The sequence below is a fragment of the Coturnix japonica genome, chromosome 2, assembly GCF_054131305.1.
Source record: "Coturnix japonica strain WE chromosome 2, WE-NBRP24, whole genome shotgun sequence".
NCBI classification, from domain to species: Eukaryota; Metazoa; Chordata; class Aves; order Galliformes; family Phasianidae; genus Coturnix; species Coturnix japonica.
The window spans coordinates 19,248,023-19,270,288 of NC_140664.1; the positions used below are offsets into that span (position 1 = coordinate 19,248,023).

A 22,266-nucleotide genomic window follows, 5' to 3' on the forward strand; every position below is an offset into this window, starting at 1 on the left:
TTCCTTTAATCTTTAGGAATTTAGTAATATGAATATGAAAAGATTTTAGATAATACTAGCATTAAATTTAATACAAGGAAAATAGCAATACAGAAAGTACCAAGTAGTAATTTCAAAATCACTTCAAAATGTATGAGGAGTACGTAATTCCTCCTGTGTTCTCCTTGTACGCTTTGGGATATGCACCAAGTTACTGTCAGCCTCCTTAATATTTCCACTATTGGTGGAATATTCACTTGTTGAGCTGAAATTGCAGAAGTGAATTACAAATTCTTAATGACTTCATTTTAAATTAAATAAAAATCTCCACAGGTGTGACTATTTATGTTTCCAAATTATACAGCTAGGAGAAATCTGTAGCATAATAACTACAAAGAAATTCTTAGAATGAAACCATGCTATCAGTGCAGCTCAGGCGGGCAAAATCATATGTCCATTTATATGTGTCACTTGTCTCCATTCAATTTTGAACATGCAAGTAAACATCCAAAGAATTAAAAATGAAACATCTGAAAGGTGAATTTCTGCTAACAGTATGCAACGTTCATGCCACTTGAGGAATAATTCTGGTATTTTTTCAATCAAGGCTAAAAATGATAAGTTGATTAATAGACACAACCCTTCAATGATTAATATTTGAATGATCTGAAAGGAAAGAGAAACATTACACCAAACGGAGGAGGAATCAAATGATTCTAAGAGGTATGGTTAAAACCAGATCAATAGAATGCAGAAATCGTGACATTTCAGGATTGTTTGTTGTCAGACATGCTGGAAAGACAAAATATAAAATTTCCATATGGAAAGGTACCATGGAGTAACTATTTCATAATGCTGTTTTGTTTTGTTTTTGACTTTTATAACACGCAGTGAATATTCAATCCATATTACAAACGTATGATGTTAAAATTAAGACATTTAATGAGGAATAGGCACTGCCTTTTAAAATTCTTATTAGACCCCAGTTCACAATACATTCTTTGTTTAGGCAGGCCCTTTGCTGCACGCCTTAATACAAGGTAAGAATCAGGAACAGCCTGAGTAAGATTAAAACAACAGAGTGGAACAGAGAACTCAATACAAGGGTAGGTAAAGCGGAGAACATTATGTAAAGTCACTCTGAGTCTTCAAAAATATCAGAAAGATGAATTCCTCACGTTAGGATGAGAAGACAAATACAACATAAAACTGTATTCCTCAGCACAGTCAGCAAAGAATATCAACAACTTATGCCACTGGACAAGTGTGTTCTTCATGAATGGGATCTAAAACCAGGTTTTGCTCCAGTCTGCCATGTTTTCTTGGCTGGAACCACACTTTATTTAGGGGAACCAAAATTCTAATGCCAGAAAACGATAGCTCTGAACTAAAACTAAAATTAGATAGCTGAATCTTCACTTGTTTTTCTCCATGTATGCACAAATTGGGATATGCACAAAGATCTGCAAAGCTGTTTCTAATTCCAGGAGTATATACGATAGACAACAGCTTCACTCTAATACCCCATACTCAACAAAAGATGAAAAAGCACACAAAAGAAAGCCTCTGAAATGCAAACAACATAAAGACCCATTCAATCACAAATCCCCAAAAATAGAGAAGTAATAAGAGATGCTTCGGGGTGGAAAGAAACTAGTTCAGAAATAACTCCTCTAACTCCTGAAAAGAAGAAGTCACCTCTTTTCTTGCTTCCCTTCTTACTTTTTTTTTTTTTTTTTTTTTCCTTTTTCTTTTTCTTTTTTCCCCTTTTTTGCCATGTACTGGTAAGAACCACAGCTTTGTCTGAGGGGACGCTGAGGCAGAACAATGTCATAATTTCCCATCAGGCAAGGCTATCAGGAGATGACAGTTGCTAAGAATCTGTAGTCCAGTATGGCTATCCAGCGTGTTTGGCTACTCCTCTATAGTAGATACTTAGACTGGATGAGCTCCATCTGTCTCAGTATGAAGGTTAATCTACTAAAATAATTATGCTACTCAGCTACTACTGAACTGAAAAATCCAGGAACATTTCCTGGCACAGTAATAAGCCCTGTGCTGAAGCCAGGAGCCAGTCAGCAATAGCTGGATAGAAAATAGGATTTGTCTGAAACATTTACAAAACTGTTGGGAAAGGAAAAAGGAGAGGGGGGTTGCCGTGAGTCGCACAAAGCTGAATTTGAAAGAAAACCAATGTATTGATTCCTACTTTGTCCTCAACTCCCACAGTGCCTAAGTGCTATTTTAGTAAAAATATACACTGCATCTTTTTCAAAGCAGTCACTCAGAAGCTGCCACGTTCCCAAGACTCAAAAGACGCACTGTAATGTCTGTAATGAACAGGCTTATTTGGAAATGACTGATGAGCTTCAACCAGGATTGAGCTACCAAAAGCAGTAATTTCCACAATTCCTTTCAGAATTCATTGTTAAAGTTACAGCCTTTCAAAATTAATTGTAAGTGTCCTCTCTTTGTAGCTGACACTAAACAAGACTTACAGACATAAATTCTAGATATAGATGTGTTTGTTTTTTTATAAAGAGCTCTCTCGTTGTTTTTTTTTTGTTTGTTTGTTTTCCTGGCTTACCAGGAACTGTTTGCTTTAGAAATTTGATCAACAAAACAGATGTTCTAAAAATAAAAATAACTTTAGGAAAATTAGTGCTATATTTAGTGACTTTAGAATGCAAAAGGGAAAATAAATTCTTTGAAGTGAGTTCATTTGGGGGTAAATGGACATTCCATCTAGTAAATAAAAGCAAAGACCACAGATCAGAGGTTTTCTACTACTGGTTTGAGGACCACCAGTAATCTGTACTCACCAGCGGCCTCATGCTTTTGGTTTTGCCTTCCTTACAACTGGTGATTGAATTCAAAGCCGGTAAATTACAACGCTAATATCTTTCTCCTAATTTGTATGTGGTGCAGTCATATCTCATATCTCACCCTTCTGACACAAGACTTTTTTCTCCTTGCTCACCATGTGCCTTGGGCATGTTTATACATATAGAGAGTAGAGCAGCTTTTTCTTGGTTGGAAAAGGCTACCTTGCTGCAGGCAAACCCATACTGTCAGTGATCTCCAGATGATCTGGAGAAAAGAGATCTCCTAATGAAAGTCAAGGTTCATACACAGATGCCCATGCCACAGTCAGAGGCAGGATAGCCTCTCCCAGTGCATGACTCTACTCAAAATGTACATCATATGACCTCAGCACGCTAGACAAGCTTTGCTTCCCACCTCACATCAGCTATCATATAATTCTCACACATCAGAAATGAGCTAAGCTGAAAAAAATGCTCCTTCAAGTTAATCATAGATATTAAGAGGCCATGGCAGCAAAACACACAAACAGAAAATGGAATTCAAGGCAAAGCTCTTTCTGGAAAGTTTTACCTAATAAAATTAAAAATTGTCTCTGTGGTGTCAAAGTATTCATTGGGGTTTCTTAATAAATAGACATATTTTCGTGCATTAGATACAGCTTTTTTAATCAGAAATGGAAAAAAAACCACCAAAGTGTTTGCTACTAATGAGAACCATTGAAGAACTGATCAAGGAGTCTGAGAGATTAGAAACGAGATTAAAAAGCAGTGGAGGAGAAAATTCGAACTTCAAACAACTCTGAAAGATTGAAAACCTAAATGGCCAACAGATTTTTTCTTATTTTTTAAAAATTTTTTGTTTCAGATTAAACAGTTTCTTCACATGTTAAAGAAAAACCATAGCACACTACTTAAAATTTCCTTGTTAAACCAGCAGTTTTCAGCTTCCATGTATAATATGAACTAAAACAAAAATCATTGAAACTATTTTGCGGTTGGACTTGATGATCTTTGAGGTCTTTTCCAACCTGAGTAACTCTATGATTCTATTACATAAAAGCTTGTTTGTACTTTGGTTGTCATTCCAGTTTTCTTCCTACATTTCTATATTTTTTTTTATTTGCAGAACATACACGCCTATATAAAGAGAGATACATTAAAGTATTACAAATGAATCATGCTTTTATATATATTATGCCAGAGGAACAAAGTTTGTTCTCAATATAATTAATTTCTATGCAGTAATTTTGCTCCGTGATTTAGTATTAAAACTGCTTATATATAAGCATACATACATATACATACATAAAAGAAATCACAGAAACGGAGGATTGACTTGCTGAAGATGTTCTCTAACTTTGTGCACCAATATTTCCTACAATCCAATTCAAAAATGGAAAGTTCATCTAAGTAGCATGCTCATTAGGTGAGGCTGATGCATGTTTCGATATTTCTGAACTACCAGAACCCATCAAAGCATTTCATAAGTATTCACAAATTAATTTTTGTGGTTGTGTGTCAAAAACATTAAAATATGGAATCTCTGGGCTTCTTAGCAAATGTTTTTTTGTAGAGCAAATGTATGCCAGTAACTCGAATTGAATGTGATATGGATGAGGCTATGCAAACAAAAACGCTTTCTGTGTTAAAGTGGAAGTTAGCTACAGAACGGCTTTTTCTCCCATCAAATCCAATTACTGCTGCATGATTTTTGGAAAAAAAAAAAAAAAATCTACTTAGTACTCAGAAAATAAATAAAGAAGGACAGACACTCTTGTAGAAATCAATATTGGTTTTTCACAGGCAATACTGAGCTGCTATACTAGTCACTATCAAAACATGTTATATGTGGATTCATAACTACAGCCCATGCCTGAATTTGTTTTAACATTGCCTTCAATTCCAAATAACTTAGTGCATTATGAAGTAAGAATGTCAGCCTTTAGGTTTGCAAGAACTTTCCTGGTAAATACAGGAGAAATTCTGCTTGCTTGACTGTCCTACTTCTTAAAAAGACACTGACCGTTCCTTAGTTTTTAAAATAATATAAAACAAAACCCCACATCTTTTTCTTTCAACTTTTAATTTTTCCATACAGAAAGCATATTTGACATACTACATTGGATTTGTGTTCCTTAAGTCCACACATGGAACTGAAGAAATCATGCCATCACACAACTGAAGTAAAACATTTTACTACCTAAGAAAACCAACAATAATAATTTCTTGGTATAGGCAAGTGACTGTCTTGCCATTTAGAAGTTACTGTAAGTTATCTGAGCCCAGAGACCTTCTATTTACATAATCCTTCCATGAACTACAATCCAGTTATAAAAATATAAGGCCCTTGTACTTTCAGGCACGCTAGGTAAATGTGTGTCAGATTTAAATTCCTATATTTTACTTAGCCTACTTAGCATCTGTTTAATTTCATTCATCTTCCCAAATAAATCATCAGTAGTACATTCCAAGACAGGCATGAATAAACGATAATCATTCAGTTCATTGAGCAGAAATAGCAATGTACTAATTCAAATGCTTTGTATAATCCATTGATTTTTCAGCAGCTAGACTTCTCTGACGTTTGCCAAAGTTTCTTCTGCATTCCAGCAGCTCAATTTAGCAGGAACCTAGTTCAGCTATCTAGTTGTGATACACTTAGATATTACGTCCATCTTGCTTCAGCAAGTTCCACTGTGTGGTTCATGTTTGGATGGACTCCATTGTGGGCATCAATGAGCTCCCAGCTGAGCAGTGTCCCACAGGCAATGCTGTGTCTACTCAGCAACTCATATTACCTTCCTTCACGGCCACACTACACACATATTACAAATCTATATACACATATTAAACATTCTGCCACTACCCAGTCATAAGAGCTACACCTCCAGTAAAAACCTGGAAATTACTTTACATTGAACTAACAGGGAACAACTGAATTGCTGGAAATGGAAGAAGTGGGTAGGTGAAGGAAATCAGGAAAATCTTTTTCTTTTCTTTTTTTTTTTTTTTTTTTTTTTTAATATTCTTTCTTTATTATCACGCATGTTAATGGTCACATCATACAAAATTTAAACCATATATTCTGTTATCTTACTCTGTTTTTGAGGCCTCTGTGGTTAAGGAGATTTATAAATAACTTCCATTTGAGACTTAAGAACAGAAAACTTGGATTTTCACAGACACACCATATAAATAGCAGTTTTGCTCTTTTCCCATGCTTCACTTTTGGCAATGTCTCAGCAGCCATTAGCTAATAAACTGAACTTAAGATCAATGTTTTAAATCATTTTACAGCTGTGATTACAAACTGCTTTCATTTAATACATTGACTTGGTTTCTAAATATTCTCAAGGGAGTCACTGCTAAGATTATGCTAGACCTGAACAGTGTAAATTCCAACTCATCACCTGAATAGCACGATTTTAAGATATAACCTCTTTCAGTCTGTGAAGACTATGCATATGTGCTTGCTATCCATGTAGCAGTCTCAAGTTTCTGATACCTTAAGGCATCTGCAGCTACAGCTTTAATTATTAAGAGATATAGGGCATACGAGGATTGTTGTTCCTCTTACCTGAAAAGCTGTTACAGCATAGGTAGTCATAGGCCTGCCATCAGTGTATTTTTTATTCCTAATTTCAAAAAGGTGAGACAAACAAAGAAAACACAGACAGAAAGTAGGTGAAAATTAAAGGAAATTAAGTGAAAAATAGAAGGGATCAATAAAAGGGATCCATTCTAAAAACAAACAAACAAAAAAAAAAAAAACAAAAAAAAAACCCAACAAGCAAAACAAAAAATAAAACAGAAAGGAAAAAAATCTAAAAAAAAAACAACAAAACAGAAAGAAAAAGAATTGCGGGCACTCTATTTCCAGTTTAACGTCTTTCATTCACCCTATTTCAGTACATCATGCATCTGTAAAGAAATAAATTATGAGAGATACCACACACTGAAATTTCTCTCAGTATGAGATTTCATCTTTTGCACTTGAATTCACTCTACCTCTTCCAACCATTTACACTGGGAAGTTCATAACGAGAGAAACTATTTTGTGATGGAACATGCATGCTAGTTTTTGTCTGTCCCCTGAACCTTCCAGTGCAATTCCAGTTCTGACAAAGAGATGGAAAAGCTTCTAACATCACCTGAAATGCCATGAGGGAATGTGGAAGACAAGTCTGCATGGCACTGCAGTATGACATGGCTCACCTTTCTAAAAGGAAATTTCAATGTTCTTCTGAAGAAGACAGAGCATCTCCTTTAAATTATTTCCTCAGTAAACAATCTTTTTGCTCTTTGGCATTCATTTTATATTTGAACTCCCCTGTTTGGCAGGTAAATCTCAAATACTTCAGGTGTTTTATACCTGGCATTTTATCTCCAGAGTTCAACAGACAGATACACATTTCAGAACATTGGCTAGTCTTCAAACAAGCATATCCATCATGCATGGCACATGTTAAAAACAAACAAAATGTAATGTCCACCTTATTTTTAAATGGACACCATTTCCCATTCTGCAAGAAGTGAGAAAAAGTCAATATTCTTACAGGCTGATTCCTATGAACATAGTAGTAGAAAAAGCACGTAAGAAAAACTCAAAGGAAAAGATATGGGTAACTTGATTTTATCACCTCTATTTTTCCACAACCTCTTTTCATAAACTTCACATTGTAAGTCCTGCCTCTAATAGACTCCGACATTTTGACGAGTTAAAAAGCAAAGTTCAGTTTAATAAGTGAAAGCACCAATATACGTTATTAGAATGATTACATAACTCCAAAACACAAGCAAGTCCCTGATTCTCCAAGTCAAAGAACAATTCTGGTAACCAAACTTTTCAAAGCTTCACCACAACTAGGTTTTGTTCTGACAAAAAGGGATGCTGAGTGCATCATTCTTTCAGACTACACCAGACACTAAACAAACCAATAAGAATTCCTCATGAGTTTCCTTCCTGGGTTACGCATGTCTCTGCAAATAAAGGTTTTACAAAGGACATTTTAAATCCTATTTCTTAATATCAGACCTAAAAGTCACACGAGTTTCTCTTGTGATTTACAGCCTCATGCTGCATTGACAGGAAATGTTTGGACACAACACAGATTACTTATGAGATTGGTACAGCAGAACTATAGAAGCTAAAATAGTAAAATAAATATACTTAATACATTCATTTTATTATAAATAAAAACAAAGGATATTCGTTAAAGAATGGTAAAATAAAAAGACGTTAAAAATAAAAACTATGTATAAATGAAATCAGTAAAATCTTCTAAGTTTCCTATTATTCTACCAATAATAACATGGCAACTCTTGCAATCCTCAGAAAACAGATATTCTGGTTTTAGTACTTTTTTTCTCAAATTAAACTCTACCACTAATGGACAAGATCATAACCTCATTTTCTGCAGACAACATCTTGAAGTACTTCATGATTATCTGGAAATAAACATCAGTGCAACAGAAAAGAGAATTTGTTCATTATATTTCAGAAGGATTATCAAAAGTCTCAGCTGGATAGTTACTTCTGCTGGATGATGTCCTATTTTACAACTTGCAGACAGTACTGTATGATTAAATAGCCTACAAAATCCCAGAATGCCATATCATCTTGATTAGCAATAACAAAACGCAACTTTAGCACTCCCAATGTGCCAAGGAAAGTTCCTGAATTGAATAATTTCTTAAACACTGGAAACAGAAGTGGCAACAAATATATTTTCTGTGGGATGGTAATTTTGAAAACTGTGAATTTTACTGTGTTTAGGCACAAATCTTAGTTCTGCTGAGACTTGCATACATGCCAGGTTGGAAACAATGTGAACAGTTTGACTGAAAACAAAGATTAATGTGAACACATAAAGTCTGACAAAATTATGGACTAAAATACTAAATATAAAGCCATACAGCACTCTTCTATTGAAAGCTCACATTCTTTATCTTGCCTTAGTAAACAGCAATTAGTATCAGAAGCCCAGACGTAGTATCTAAACTAAAAATTAGATATAAATTAAACATGTATTTCAAAATCACAAGTTTGATGATTTCTTATTAAGGAAGTTGTAATTTTCTGCAACAAAATTTCTTTAAATCTTAAAGTTGTTCCACACTGCTCTCACAATTTATGCTGCTGAGTTGCGTGCACAATTTATTGAGCGAGTCTAAAAAACTACTGGCTAGTTTCGACTAAGATGTGATCATACCTGTTATTGTTTTTGTTTTGACAGGACTGCTGGCATACTCAGAAGCTTGATTCGATTGCTGCCTTGCCAGAGGTGCACTTCCAACTGATGCTTCATCCTCTTTTTTTCGAGTTACTGACACACCAAGTGGAACAGCTCCTACAGACTGCTGGAAAAAGAAATGCCTTGAGACCCACTCGAAACCAAAAACCATTAATCACAAATCATGGCATTATCATGAGAAGCATGTCTTAAACTTTGATACTCATAGAAGACAACTTGAAATGATGATTGCAGAACATATGTTATGAAAACAAATATTCACAGTTTCACTGAACAGTGGAAACACTACATTTAGGCTTGCACTTGCAATTCTTTATTTTAACGCTATTTTTCTGAAGAGCAACAGAAAAGATTTTATTAACCTTAAATATCACGCTGAAGAATCAAAGAAAATTCATTGTTTACATGTTTAGTAGAAACTGAATTCAGCCAGATTTGAAAAGTCTTAAGGGTTTGTAAACAAATGTATTGATCCTAATTAACTCTTTTTCTAATGAAATGACACACAATTTAAAAGAAAAAGAAAAAGAAACGTGTAGCCTGACTAGTAATTACTAATATTGAATGTTTTGTTTTGTTTTTTAAGTGAATCAATGAAATTAAAAACTGATCAAACCATGATACTGATGAACAAAATTGAAGGTGTTCAAGTCTAGGTTGAAAGGCTACATTCTTATTTCAAAGACTAAAAGACAACTAAGTATAATAACCCACATAAAGTAATAGCTCTTGAACTGGAGGTCCACGAATTAATACAACCCTCTGTGTTTGCTGTCAGTATTTTTCCTCGTGAGATTCTTCTTTAATTAACATGAACAAGAGAAGCAAAAATTAGTTAAAAACTGAATTTTCCATTTTGCACACAGCTGACTGTTAGCATTTTGCTGTACTACTAGCTGCTAGGTCAATTGTAAGCACATCCAAGTTGAGAATTGCAGAGTGTTTCTACTGTTGATTTTGCAGAGGGTTATCATTTAAAGATGGCAAAAGTTTTTTTCTAAAGATCAGACATTAGGATTACATGTATCTTAATCAATTTTTGTGTAATTTAATTTTGCTGGTATTGGAGTGAAAATGTAATCCATATAGCTGAGTAATGAGAAACCTCACACGTTGCATTAGGAATCTCTGTGGGAAACAAATTCGTGTGAGGCGGGCAATGTGCTTGTAAATTTTCTCCAATGGAAAACAGATCGCTGAATCGAGCAGTGTGCAACACGTGCACACATACAAAACCCCAAAACAAACAGAAAAATCATTTAATTGAACGAGAATGTCTTCCAAACGCCTTTACCATTTTCCACTATAAAAGTAAATTAAAATAAGACAGACAATCAACTATTTAATCCTATTCCAGCAAAAACAACCAACTTACATATCCAATGGTATGCAAAGTTAATAAGAAAATAATAATGCCAATGACAAACAGAACTCTCATCCCTCCTCCTCTCTCTGAATGTATCATCAGCTTTGTCTCCAAAAGCACTAAAAAGCCATTCCAGAAGACAGTAACATGGCACTTTGGCTTTTGTTGTTGTTATGGCTAGAGAACACCAATGTGCTTTGAAAAGACAAGTTTTACACCACAGAAATACTTCCCACATGTCTGTGCATATGTAGAGAGCGAGAGTCTCAAGTTTTATACACTTCAATCAGACATGTTACATCACTTATTTTCAAAATTCATCACTTTATCTGATACAGCCTTACAAATGGCAAAGCCACTTGTAGCTTAGCCAAGACAGTCACCATTGAGCCATGTTTTGCCATTTCTGGATGTAACATCTTAAGATTCCTGACTTAACAAAATGAAGCAAGAGTTTTGAAGAACAAATGTGGATAATACAAGACAGTACAAAAGACAAGAGGATGGAAAACGTTGTCTGAAGAAGCTGTATGTTTCTGAACAACTGAAGAAATGGATCACCAACACACAATAATAAGTTACACCACTAAGTCATACAAGGAAAAACATCAAGGCCATCACAGCCAGGAAAAGCTGGAAAAAATTAAGACCTAATATTAAGTGTTTGAGTGCTGATCTGGACAATGAAACAGCTGTTTCATCTTTGCTCACTGAAATCAAGCCTGATGTTACTGTTGATGATGCCCAGTACAATCTTGTCAGATTTTTGGCAAAGGATTTCTGGTTAAAATAATGAAGAAGATGAAAGATCAGCACTGAACTAGATGGAAAAAGATCATCAAGATTTGGGTTTTAGCCACAGACTGATGAGGAAATTGTGGCTTGGGAAATAGCAGATGACAAGAGCACCACAGCTGTATGAGAAGATGAATCTAATGAGAAAGGAGACATTGCAGTCAAGTGTTTTCACAGGCATTTCATCACAACAGTCCAAAAAGCTGGCAGTGAAGTTGCATGAGTAAAGGTGCATCTACTTGGGATGTAAGTTTTATGGTTATCAATTGGTAGCCTTATAAAGAATATAAGCAACAAAATAAAGTTGAGGAACTACAGGAACATTTATTTGGAGATGTTTTATGCTGTGGAATACTGTACACAGAGCACAACTCAAGATAATCAGAAATATACTTTTTACAAGAAAAAAATAATTAATTTCCATACAAGTCATGAACAAATGAATGACTGTCAGTCCCACAATGAATAACTGATGGGTAACTTTTTGAAATTCTGAAATACTTTTAAATATCACCCCAAATGGTGCAAATTTAAACTTCTGTTTAAATAAAAATCTATTACTATATATAAGATAATTGTTTGCACTTAAAAATGTCAGACAAAAGTCAATATCACGAGCTATAAGGGTACTGATTTAGGGTTACTGTTCTAAACAATTTTGTTTTCAGAGTTAAAATCAAAATCATATTCTATTCTGGGAGACTTACCACGGATTTATGAATGTGACAATATTTTGTGATTATTATATAATGATTTTACAATTTTCCACTGTAACTATGATGATTGATTGCCTAAGGTTAAAAAAACTACAGGATTTTTTTTTTCAAAATTTAAATTTTATTAACATAAATAATCTAAAAAATTACCCACAATGTTAAGTATATGTATTCAAAATATATTTTATACATTCATACAAAAGGATTGGATATATGTTTTATATTTTACTTCATAATGTGCAGTCAATATGGCTGTGCAATTAATAAAGATCGTCTAAAATCAGGAAATGGCATAGAACAATAAAAGAGAGCACGCAAAAAATAATGTGCCAAAAATACCAAGGCCCAACTATTTCCTGATTTAGGGGGTTATATGCCAAATAAAGCTAAAATATTCTGTAAAAAGGGCTATTGGAAATCCGTCCCAGGTAGAATTAATATTTATTTTATTTTTACTTGTTTTTTTCTGTCATTAAATATTTTCTTTCTGAATTATAATTTCATGCATGTGAGTCTGAAGAGGACAAAAGGTAGATCAGGGAACATAGGAGTGTTTTCTAAAGGAAACCCAACAAATTGAGCAGACAAGTAACTTATATTTGAGGGATGTTTATATAGAATCACAGAATTGCTCAGGTTGGAAAAGACCTTAAAGATCATTGAGTCCAACCATGACACAACCATACTACCCTACCTAACAACCCTCTGCTAAATCATGTCCCTGAGCACCACATCCAAATGGTTTTTAAACACATCCAGGGATGGTGACTCAACCACCTCCTTGGGGAGCCTATGCCAGTGCTTAACAGCCCTTTATGTAAAGAAGTGATTCCTGATACCCAGTCTACCTGGCACAACTTGAGGCCATTTCCCCTCGTCCTGTCACCTGTCACCAGTGAGAAGAGACCAGCCCCGCTCTCACTGTAAGTACCTTTCAGGTATTGGAAGAGAGCAATCAGGTCTCCCCTCAAGCCTCCTTTTCCCCAGACTACACTGCCCCAGTTCCTTCAATCTTTCTTCATAGGTCATGTTCTCCAAGCCCTTCACAAGCCTTGTTGCCCTTCTTTGGACCTGCTCCAGCATCTCAATGTCCTTTCTCTACTGAGGTGCCCAAAACTGAACACAGTACTTGAGTTGAGGCCTCACCAATGCCGAGTACAGGGGCAGGATTTCTTCCCTAGTCCTGCTCACCACACCATTCCTGATACAAGCCAGGATGCCATTGGCCTTCTTGGCCACCTGGGCACATTGTTGGATCATATTCAGCTGACTGTCCATATAGTCACATCCCTGGTAATAAATCAAAGGCAAAAGAACATTCGAAGATAGGAACTAAAGCATTATAAGAAAGTAAAAAATGAAGCATGAGTCTATGAAATGTTGGACTCAATTCAGAAGCCTCACTCCCAGACACAATCTGCCACCTGTGAAGCCAAACCCAGCTATCACAGCAGGGGCTGCTGTGGTCACACAGAGTGATCTGGATATGTGCAATAACTTACTGGCAGAAAGTTAAGTTAATTAAGTCATCTGTCTAAAGATGCCTTTTGTAATATTGCGAAACATTGTGTCCTAAAGAGCAAAACACCTCTGATAATGAATGACAGTGAATGACACAATATAAGGGTATTGGCGCTCAAACTTAAGTTTTTTCCCTACTGTAGCACAATTGGCTAAGGCAGATTACATCTAAGGAATTACTTGTTCTGTGTGAGTCTTCTGACCAAGTCATGATGATAAAACTATTTCTTCTTAGGCAAACATCCCAGAGAGACCTCTGGTGTGACAACTGCACCAGTGAGCTCGGTATGATCTACAAGCTTGCTAAGGGTACACTCAATCCCACTGTCTATGCTACTGATAAACATGTTGAAGAACACTGTGTCCCAAGATGGACCCCTGGGGGACTCCACCTGGACACAGTGCTATTGACAACAACACTTCTGGCTACAACCATCCAAACAATTCTTTATCTACCCAATAATCCAGTCATCAAATCCATGTATCTCCAATGTAATGATACGGTGCAAGAGTACAACAAAAGCCCTTCCTGACTGATCAGGCATGATCTGCCCTTGGTGAATCTATGCGGGCTTCACTGATAAAATTATTAATTTTAGTGAAATGATTAACATGAGAGAAATACAGAGAAATAGCAGAGGCTTTGCAGTTATGTGTATTCAAGAAAAACAAGCCTACATTTATATTTTCACTGCAAAGAGTATCATATAACTGACAGTTTCATCTGAAAGTATAATTAATGCATTTGTTGCCAAGGCAAACAAATTAAATATTTATCAGTACAAAGCCAAGTTAGGGATTTAGAAGAGTGTAAATATATGATAGAAACGTCAATGCTTTACCAAAATAAAGAATGCCTGATTTCAAGAAAACATTCAAATAATAGTCAGAATTTAATATTGTGTTACTAGAAGGAAAGACTCAAAATACAGCTCTGTTTTGTTTTTTAATAGAAACGCAATGTTAACACGCTGTAAGCAATGCATGTACAACAAGTTACTCTATATAATTGTGTCTTTACTGAAATCTGTAAAAATTAACCTTTCATAAATCATGAAAGATCATATCTATTCAACAGGGCTTTCAAACTGAAGAAACACAACGGTTTTAGCTAAACATATTACTGAGTAAGAACTGCAAAAGAGCAGCAAATAAGCATGCGGTGCACATACTACACAAACACATCTACTGCTGCTACACATATAGCTCAACTTCACCAAAACAATCTATAGAGACAAAAGTATTATAAAAAACCAAACCAAACCAAACCCAAAACATTTTGGCTGACACATAAAAGAACATTTCAAAGAAAAATCACCTTCTGAAATTTCTGTGCCAATTTAAACCCCGTTTAAAATGTAGCATAGGTTCATCAATCATCAAGCAGGGTATGTAAGATGGCTTTTGAATTTACTGCTTGAGCTTCATGGATTATTACCAGTTACTGAAAAAAAAATAATGGTGGTAACAAAAACATATTTCAGAAAAGACTAACAAATTCAAGGAACCAGAAATGTGATTATTTTTAACACTCAAATAATGTAAAATATGTGTTTTTTATACAGAACATATGGATGGACTGCAGTGCAATCTGGAATATACTAATTTTCCTTTGAGCAGTCATGCAGACTGCATAAAAAGCAGAATAATTGCCTTTTTATCAGATTTCTTCCTAATGCATTACTTCTGACAATGTGGATCCTAAGAGCACATTACAGAGTGTATTTCCAAAGCCAGTGGCTTTTCTGGTTAAAGTTGAAGTGAATCATGCAGTAAAAAGATCAGAGGCTTTGGCTTTATTTGAAAATTTACCAATGTGTCTTTACCAATGTGTCCAATACAATATTCTTTAGAAGCTCTGATATCTTTAAGTCTTTCTTAGTCCTTCCATATCATACAAACAGTGAAGTACAACATAATATACCAGATTATCAGTACATAAAATGTATCAATGAATAAACTTCTACAGAATGTTCCTTATTTGTTCTTCAGGTTTTGGACTTAAGGAGAGCAAACTCCAAAAGGCTCTTTTTAAATTCATTGTTACAATATTAATTACTAAAAATTTTAAAACCTTTGAAGTTGGGAATCAATTCATTAAGCATTAGAACAGTTACATAATGGACTGTTATCGTGATAAGACAAATCCACTCTGAAAGTTCTGTCTGCAGTGTTTTTGGTGTGTTTTTTTTTTTTTTGTTTGCTTTTCTCTCAGATGCTTCTAGCTGACAAGTCCAAAAGTCAGAGTTCTGAAAATCAATTTTGAACAGTACTTTAGTACAGTTTCAGTATTTGAATCTATTAACTTTATTTCAAGTTGTTATTTTGTATTACTGAGAAATAAATTAAACTAATGTAACTAAATGAACTCCAACAGTCGCTGTCACTTTCATCTATATTGTGTCTTAGGTGTCCTAGGGTTCTTATATTTTAGCATATTAGACTGAAAAGCCTTACTGCATGCTGTACAAATAGTATAGTGCTCCAAACAGAAAAGGTAATCTATCAATAGTCTTTTTCTAGACAAAGCAGCACGTAATGCTTGCTGCACTGAGTTTCTGAAAGACCATCGTCTGACGGTGAGGTGTAAAGACTTCTCCTTACTTCATCCTATCTCCATTACCAATTTGTTGGGTTTTTTTTCTTCTGTCTCAAAATGATTGTTTTCTTCTGTTTGTACATTAATTAATGTAAAATAGTTTTGAAAAATGCACATAAATATTACACAGTCTTACTAATATTAACTTCCTTTGTTCAGTCAAGATTAGAAAAGGAGTAGGAAGCTGAAAGTCCTACAGTAGGCTAAAATATTTCCTTGCCTACTAGAATATACACTTATTAGAAAGCCTATGAACAAAAAAGGCTGAAGTACGAAGAATATTCTTCAGCTCAGCCTTTACTAGCAAGAGCAACTCTCAGGAATCTCAGATCCTAGAGGGAAACTCCAGGTGCAAGAAAGATGCACCATCCTTGGTGAAAGATAATCAAGTCACAGAATACTTAATCAAATTTGACACATGCAAGTCCATGGGCCCTGATAGGATGCACCCAGGTGTACTGAAAGAGCTGGCAGAAGCCATTACGAGGCTATTCAGAATGTTCTTTGAAGGAATATGGTGATTGGGTGAGCCACTCAAGGACTAGAAAAAAGCAAATTTGAGTCACATATTCAAGACGGGCATGAAGAAGGGACTGAGGGATTGACCAGGCCAGACAGTCTCAACTTCATCCTTTGGAAGGTGATGAACAGGTCATCCAAACACTTGACAAGAAAGTAATGAGAAGTAGTCAGCATTGATTCTCCAAAGGGAAATTATGTTTAACTAACCTGACAAGCTACAGTTAAATGACTAGTACGAGGTGAGAGAAATGAATATTGTCATTGTGGTCCTCAGTAAGGCTTTTGTCAACATTTCCCATAAGATCCTCATACAGAAGCTGATAACATATAGGATGGATGAATAGACAGTGAGGTGGACTGAAAACTGAATGATCAGGACCAGAGGTTGGTGAGTGATGGCACAAAATCTAGTTGGAGACCAGTAACTACTCATGCAATCCCAAGGTCAATACTGAGTCCAATCCTATTCAATATATTTTTAATATTTTGGATGATGGGTCAGAGTATAATCACAGCAAGCTTGGCAGTAGTGGATGATTCACTGAAGGGTGATACTGAGATCAGCAGAGGGACCTTGACAGTCTGGAGAAATGGGCTGACAGGAACCTCAGTAAGTTCAACAAGAAGTGCAGAGTCCTGCACCTGGGGAGGAACTGCTACAGGCACCAGTACATGCTGGGGACAGCCAGCTGGAAAGCAGATCTGCAGAAGAGGACATAGGGTCCTGGTGAACACCAAGATTTATATTAGTCAGCAGTGTGATCCTGCCACTAAGTAGCCTAATGATATTCTTGGCTGCATTTGGCAAAGCATCACTAGCAGGTCAAGGGAGGAGATTCGTCCCTTCCACTAAGCACCAGTGATGCCGCAGCTGGAGTACTGGGTCCAGTTCTGGGCTTCCCAGTACTGGAGAAACCTGGACATACCAGAGAGAGTCCAGAGCAGGGCCAAGGTTCAAGGACCTGGAACACCAGTCTTGAGAAGAAGGGCTGAGAGAGCTGGAAATGCTCAGCCAAAAGACAAGGGGATTCAAGGGAAATCTTAACGTTGTATATAACTATCAGAAGGGAGATTTCAAAGGAATGGAGACAGGCTCTTTTCAGTGGTGGCCAGCACCACAACTCACAGTGGGCACAAAGTGGTTTTCCTTTGAACGTAAGGATGTACTTCCATTTTTATTTTTTATTTCTTATTTTTTTTTAATCAGAAGTGTGACAAGAGTTGGAATAGGCTCTGCATGACAACAGGATCTTTTTATCAAGAAAGACCTTGCACAGCTTATTGTATTAAGGACTTTATGGACTTCACACATTGGAATTTGCCTCAAGTTCTGTTAAAAGAGATGCTAATTCTATTCTTGATCAAAATAAACTTAAGAGGCATCGACTTTGCTGTATCACCTCCTAAAGAAAACATGCTGCATGTTATACTAGGCAGCGTACAAATAGACAGTTGAATATATTTCAGTAAATTGTTTAAGTGGACATACATTACTGACTTACAGAAAACATTACAAAATCTAAGCTTGCAACAAAAACTATGCACATCAAAACCAGGGAACAACTGCTTTCTGCTTGTTGTTTTTTTTCAACATAAACATTTCATTTCTGTCAAACTGAGTATTGTAAGCATTACTATTGGAGAATAAAAATCCAGTTATGCCCCTCTGAATTGCATAATGTTGACCTATTTTCAATATTCTCAATAAGATGTGATAATGGACAAGTCTGCAATGTGTAAGGAAAGAGACTTGGTTTACAGAAGGCTTTAACTTCAGTAAAGAAACACATGGTATTGTTCTTATACTACTAGTCGCCATGGGAGAAATTCAAAAGCATTTCATTCAAGCTCTAAGAAAGAGTCTCACAGATTTTTACACTGCAATGTTCTCATTGTTTTTGTTCCTGAGGAGGGACAATGGAAAACTTATAGATGCATGCTGAAATTCAGAATGAATATATAAAAATAAGTTACATTTACATCCTTTTACCCTAGAGCATTGACCATATAGTCACAACAGTAACCACACGGATTATTATTCAAATGCGTAACAGCAGCCACATTTTGGCACGCATAGTCACTTTATAACAAAAAGGTAATACACTACAATGCAATTCATTGAAAGCATCTGGCTCCAAATATTCCATTGTATTTCAAAAACTATGCAGCAGCTTTAAAAAAGGCTAGCTCTTTCCCAAATTTTCTTTTTACCAAGTTTTAAATAAATATAATAATGATCTATGCAAATTGCATGCCGTACAGAAAACTAATTTATGTAGAAGCAATGCACGTTGTCCTGGATTCAGCTGTGATACAGTTGATTTTATTCATAGTGTCTGGTACGATGCCATGTTTTGGTCTTAAGAGAACAGGAATGCTGATAAAACACCAACGTTTCAGTTGTTGCTGACCAGTGTTGTAAAGAGCCAGGGCTGTTTCCGTTTTTCAGCTTTTTGTACTGTTCTGCCAGCAAGAGGGCTGGGGGGAAGGGCATAAGGAGCTGGGAGGGGACAGAACCAGAATAGTTGACCTAAACTGGCCAAAAGGATGTTTAATACCATATATGATATTGTGTAAAAAAAACCTATAGAACTGCAGGGAGTTGGTCAGGAGAGCTGGGGCTGCTACTGCTTAGGCGTCAGTCAGTGGGAGGTAAACAACTACTTTGTGCAACACTTGTTTTAGTGTGTGCATATATGTAATTACTGTTACTGTTACCTCTCTCTTTTCTTTCTTACTAATCACAGAATCACCAAGGTTGGAAAAGACCTACAAAACCCAGTGCAACCACCCACCCATCACCAATAGTTCTCACTAGACCATGTCCCTCAACACAACATCCAATAGTAAATAGTTTTTATCTCAACCTACAAGTTCTACTATTTTTGAGATCCCCAACCCATCACACTGACACTGGAAGGCAGGGAACTGAGAGAAAGGCTGTGTGGTATTCAGCTGCTTACCAGGTTAAACCACAACATACTTTAAATAAATTTCCAAATCCTAACTTCCTTACTTAAACACTAAACTCAGTTTTCTTGTGCTACATGATACATATTGTTCCTAAATAAAGAAAATTCCATATTAGAACATGGAAATAGAACATATCCACTAACAAGACAAAAAGAGAACTTTACTGCAGTCTTAAGCAATGACTTAGAAAAATTTAATTCTAGCTTAAAAATATCAAGAATATTTTCAGCAATTACAGAATCACATCATTGTACCGATTAACTTTCCTTTTAGATAGCTTCTCTTCCCTTCTGGAGTTTACCCTTAGCCAGAGATTAAAAAGTATATATATTTATATATATTTTTCAGACGTCATTTAAGAGCATATCAGGATATGTGACCTATTGCAATAGCTATTACAAAGCTGAAGACAAGGTGCAAACAAGTCGGTTGAATAAGAAACTAACAACAATAAATAAAAAGGGGCAGTCCCCACTGGGCTCAATTTGCCCCACACATCATTTTTCCATTGCTCGGTTCCAGTTGAATAAAAGAACAGTTAGGCCAATGACAACTACATTTCTTCATGGTTTTGTTACATTATTCTTAGAGAAAAAATGGCATGGCTTCTTTTCAAAGGAAATTTCTCATGACTACCACAGACATCATCGTTTCTGATTTACATAGGCAGTCTGTTATTACATTAGTATTGGAACAAGTATCACATTCTGATCACTTGACAGAAAAAGGCAACTGAAAGTGAATACATCAATTAACAGCAGGTTGTATAAATTAATGGCAATGTAGGACTTTTATATGAATGAACGATTGGAAAGATAAGCTCAATTAAATTTTGAAAAGACTAATAACAATACTGCAAAAATGCATTAATGGTCTAAAAAGTATAACAGAAGACATCTCCCTGCTCCAGTTATGATGTGAGAATGAAGAAAAATTCAACACAGTTAAAAACACTGTAAAGTTATAATAATGATAAAATAGTAAGCAATTCACACACCAAGCATTTTCAGATGCTGTTGGTGCTGAATGAGTTTAATGGGACTCGAATATTTGACAATTACTACATTAACAAGGTCACTAACATAAAAGGAAAAGAAATGTTTGCAGACCACGTTAATCCTCCCACTTCAAATCTTTTTTATGTGCTCAGTGTGTATATATACATAAATACACACACACCATGAGATCAGTATCAAAAGATTCTTATATTGGTCACTTAACAGTTGGTGATTTATAACTGAGACAAAACACAGAACATTAAGCTACAGAGTCCATTCAGTCGAACAACTATAAACAATTCAGTGCTCAACATTAACGTGACAAACAACAGAAAAGAAGAAGAAAAAAAAACAAAACAAAAGGAAGTTTGAAACCTGGCAAAAACATTCCATGTTCTTTCTGGATGTGAAGTCCATGGCTTGGAAGTTACAGTTGAGTATGCCTCAAAGAAAATGCTGTGCTACACATACACACAGCCTTACCCACCTGCATCTCCTCCAAGGACGTTGAATACAAATAAGTATCTTGACATTATGTATAGAATCCATTACAGCATTCACTTATATTAAGTTATGAACTGCATGGTTCGTCCCCTACCAAATTGATTTTTAATTAGAGTACTGATTGTTTAAAAACAGTGTAACTATTTGATAACCCAACCTGAATGACTAAAATCTGAAAAAATGCCCTCTTTTAATTTAAAAATGTAAATAGAAATGTTATGAAATGAAAACTTCAGTATGCAAAATATGACATTATAAATAAATCAAAATCAGACCAAAGCATTATGTACCGCAAACTGAAATGACAAAAAAATGCACAGAACTAAAACGCCCTACTGGTATAAAATGCAACAGAAAGTATTTTCTTATTCCTTTTCCAAGAATACATACCTGTTGAATATGTCTACTAGCACGTTTCTGAGGTTGGTAGGTAAGCCAAGTATACAGCACTGGATCAACGTTAATAGCTAATCCTTGTATGCTGGACAAAAGTACTGCGCCTATATGCACAGAAAATAAAGAAGAATAGTTACTGTCAATTTCTATTCATTTTTCTTGCACACAGATCTTTGATGCAGATTTTGGTTTGGATTATATTTAAATGTATTTCTCTTATAATTCTTATTAAGTGTAACAATCGCCACCTAAATTTCATTATCCTATTGAAAATTAAAAACTTGCCAGCACTGTCAGTCTTACGGACACACACACATACACAAAAGACACAGAGAACTGCATTTTGATTTTGCTTCTTGCATCTTTTTGCCAAGAAAAATGGTTGCTTTCACAAAATTGAGCATGTAACTAAATATACACAACACCTTTCCTCAGATTCTAAGCCAAAAACAACATAATACAAGAAACGAGTCAAATGATACTTGACACAAAAGTACATAATGTGTGACTCCCTGCACCTCCAATAAAGAGAAGCGTGGCTCATTCTTTTTCATCTTTTTTAACAAAGCCAGCATCCCACTCAAGACTCACAATGTAAATGTGGTTCAAAATATTCTTTAGCAAACTTTTTAAGAAAAAGAAAAGGCAAATTTTTCAACTCTGCTTATGTTGTACTCTGTGCTTTTCTTAAACTTTACAGTTGAAGAACTACAAGATAAGGCTACTGAATTGTCTTTTAGAAAATAAATTTATAAAGTTTTCATACACAGGTGAAGAAAAACCTACATGGGAAACAGAGAAACTCAAAACAGAAGAAA

At 35.4% G+C, this 22,266-nt stretch overlaps 1 protein-coding gene across 11 annotated transcripts in view; it reads right to left on the minus strand.

Annotated features, from left to right (window-relative positions):
* The window catches only part of VPS13B (vacuolar protein sorting 13 homolog B), a 394,840-nt gene that overhangs the window by 198,642 nt on the left and 173,932 nt on the right, over positions 1–22,266 (minus strand). For 8 of the 11 annotated variants that reach the window (XR_014942476.1, XM_015856027.3, XM_015856030.3 and 5 more), the window contains 2 exons: positions 21,443–21,552; positions 9,017–9,164 (listed from right to left, as the gene is read on the minus strand). Coding sequence is in view for 8 of the 11 variants with exons in the window: in XM_015856027.3 (XP_015711513.2) it covers positions 9,017–9,164; positions 21,443–21,552 (258 nt within the window). In the remaining 3 variants the exon portion in view is untranslated. Of the gene's footprint in view, positions 1–9,016; positions 9,165–21,442; positions 21,553–22,266 lie in introns of those variants that run through there. The other 3 variants (XM_085537180.1, XM_015856026.3, XM_085537182.1) reach the window with 2 other exon arrangements.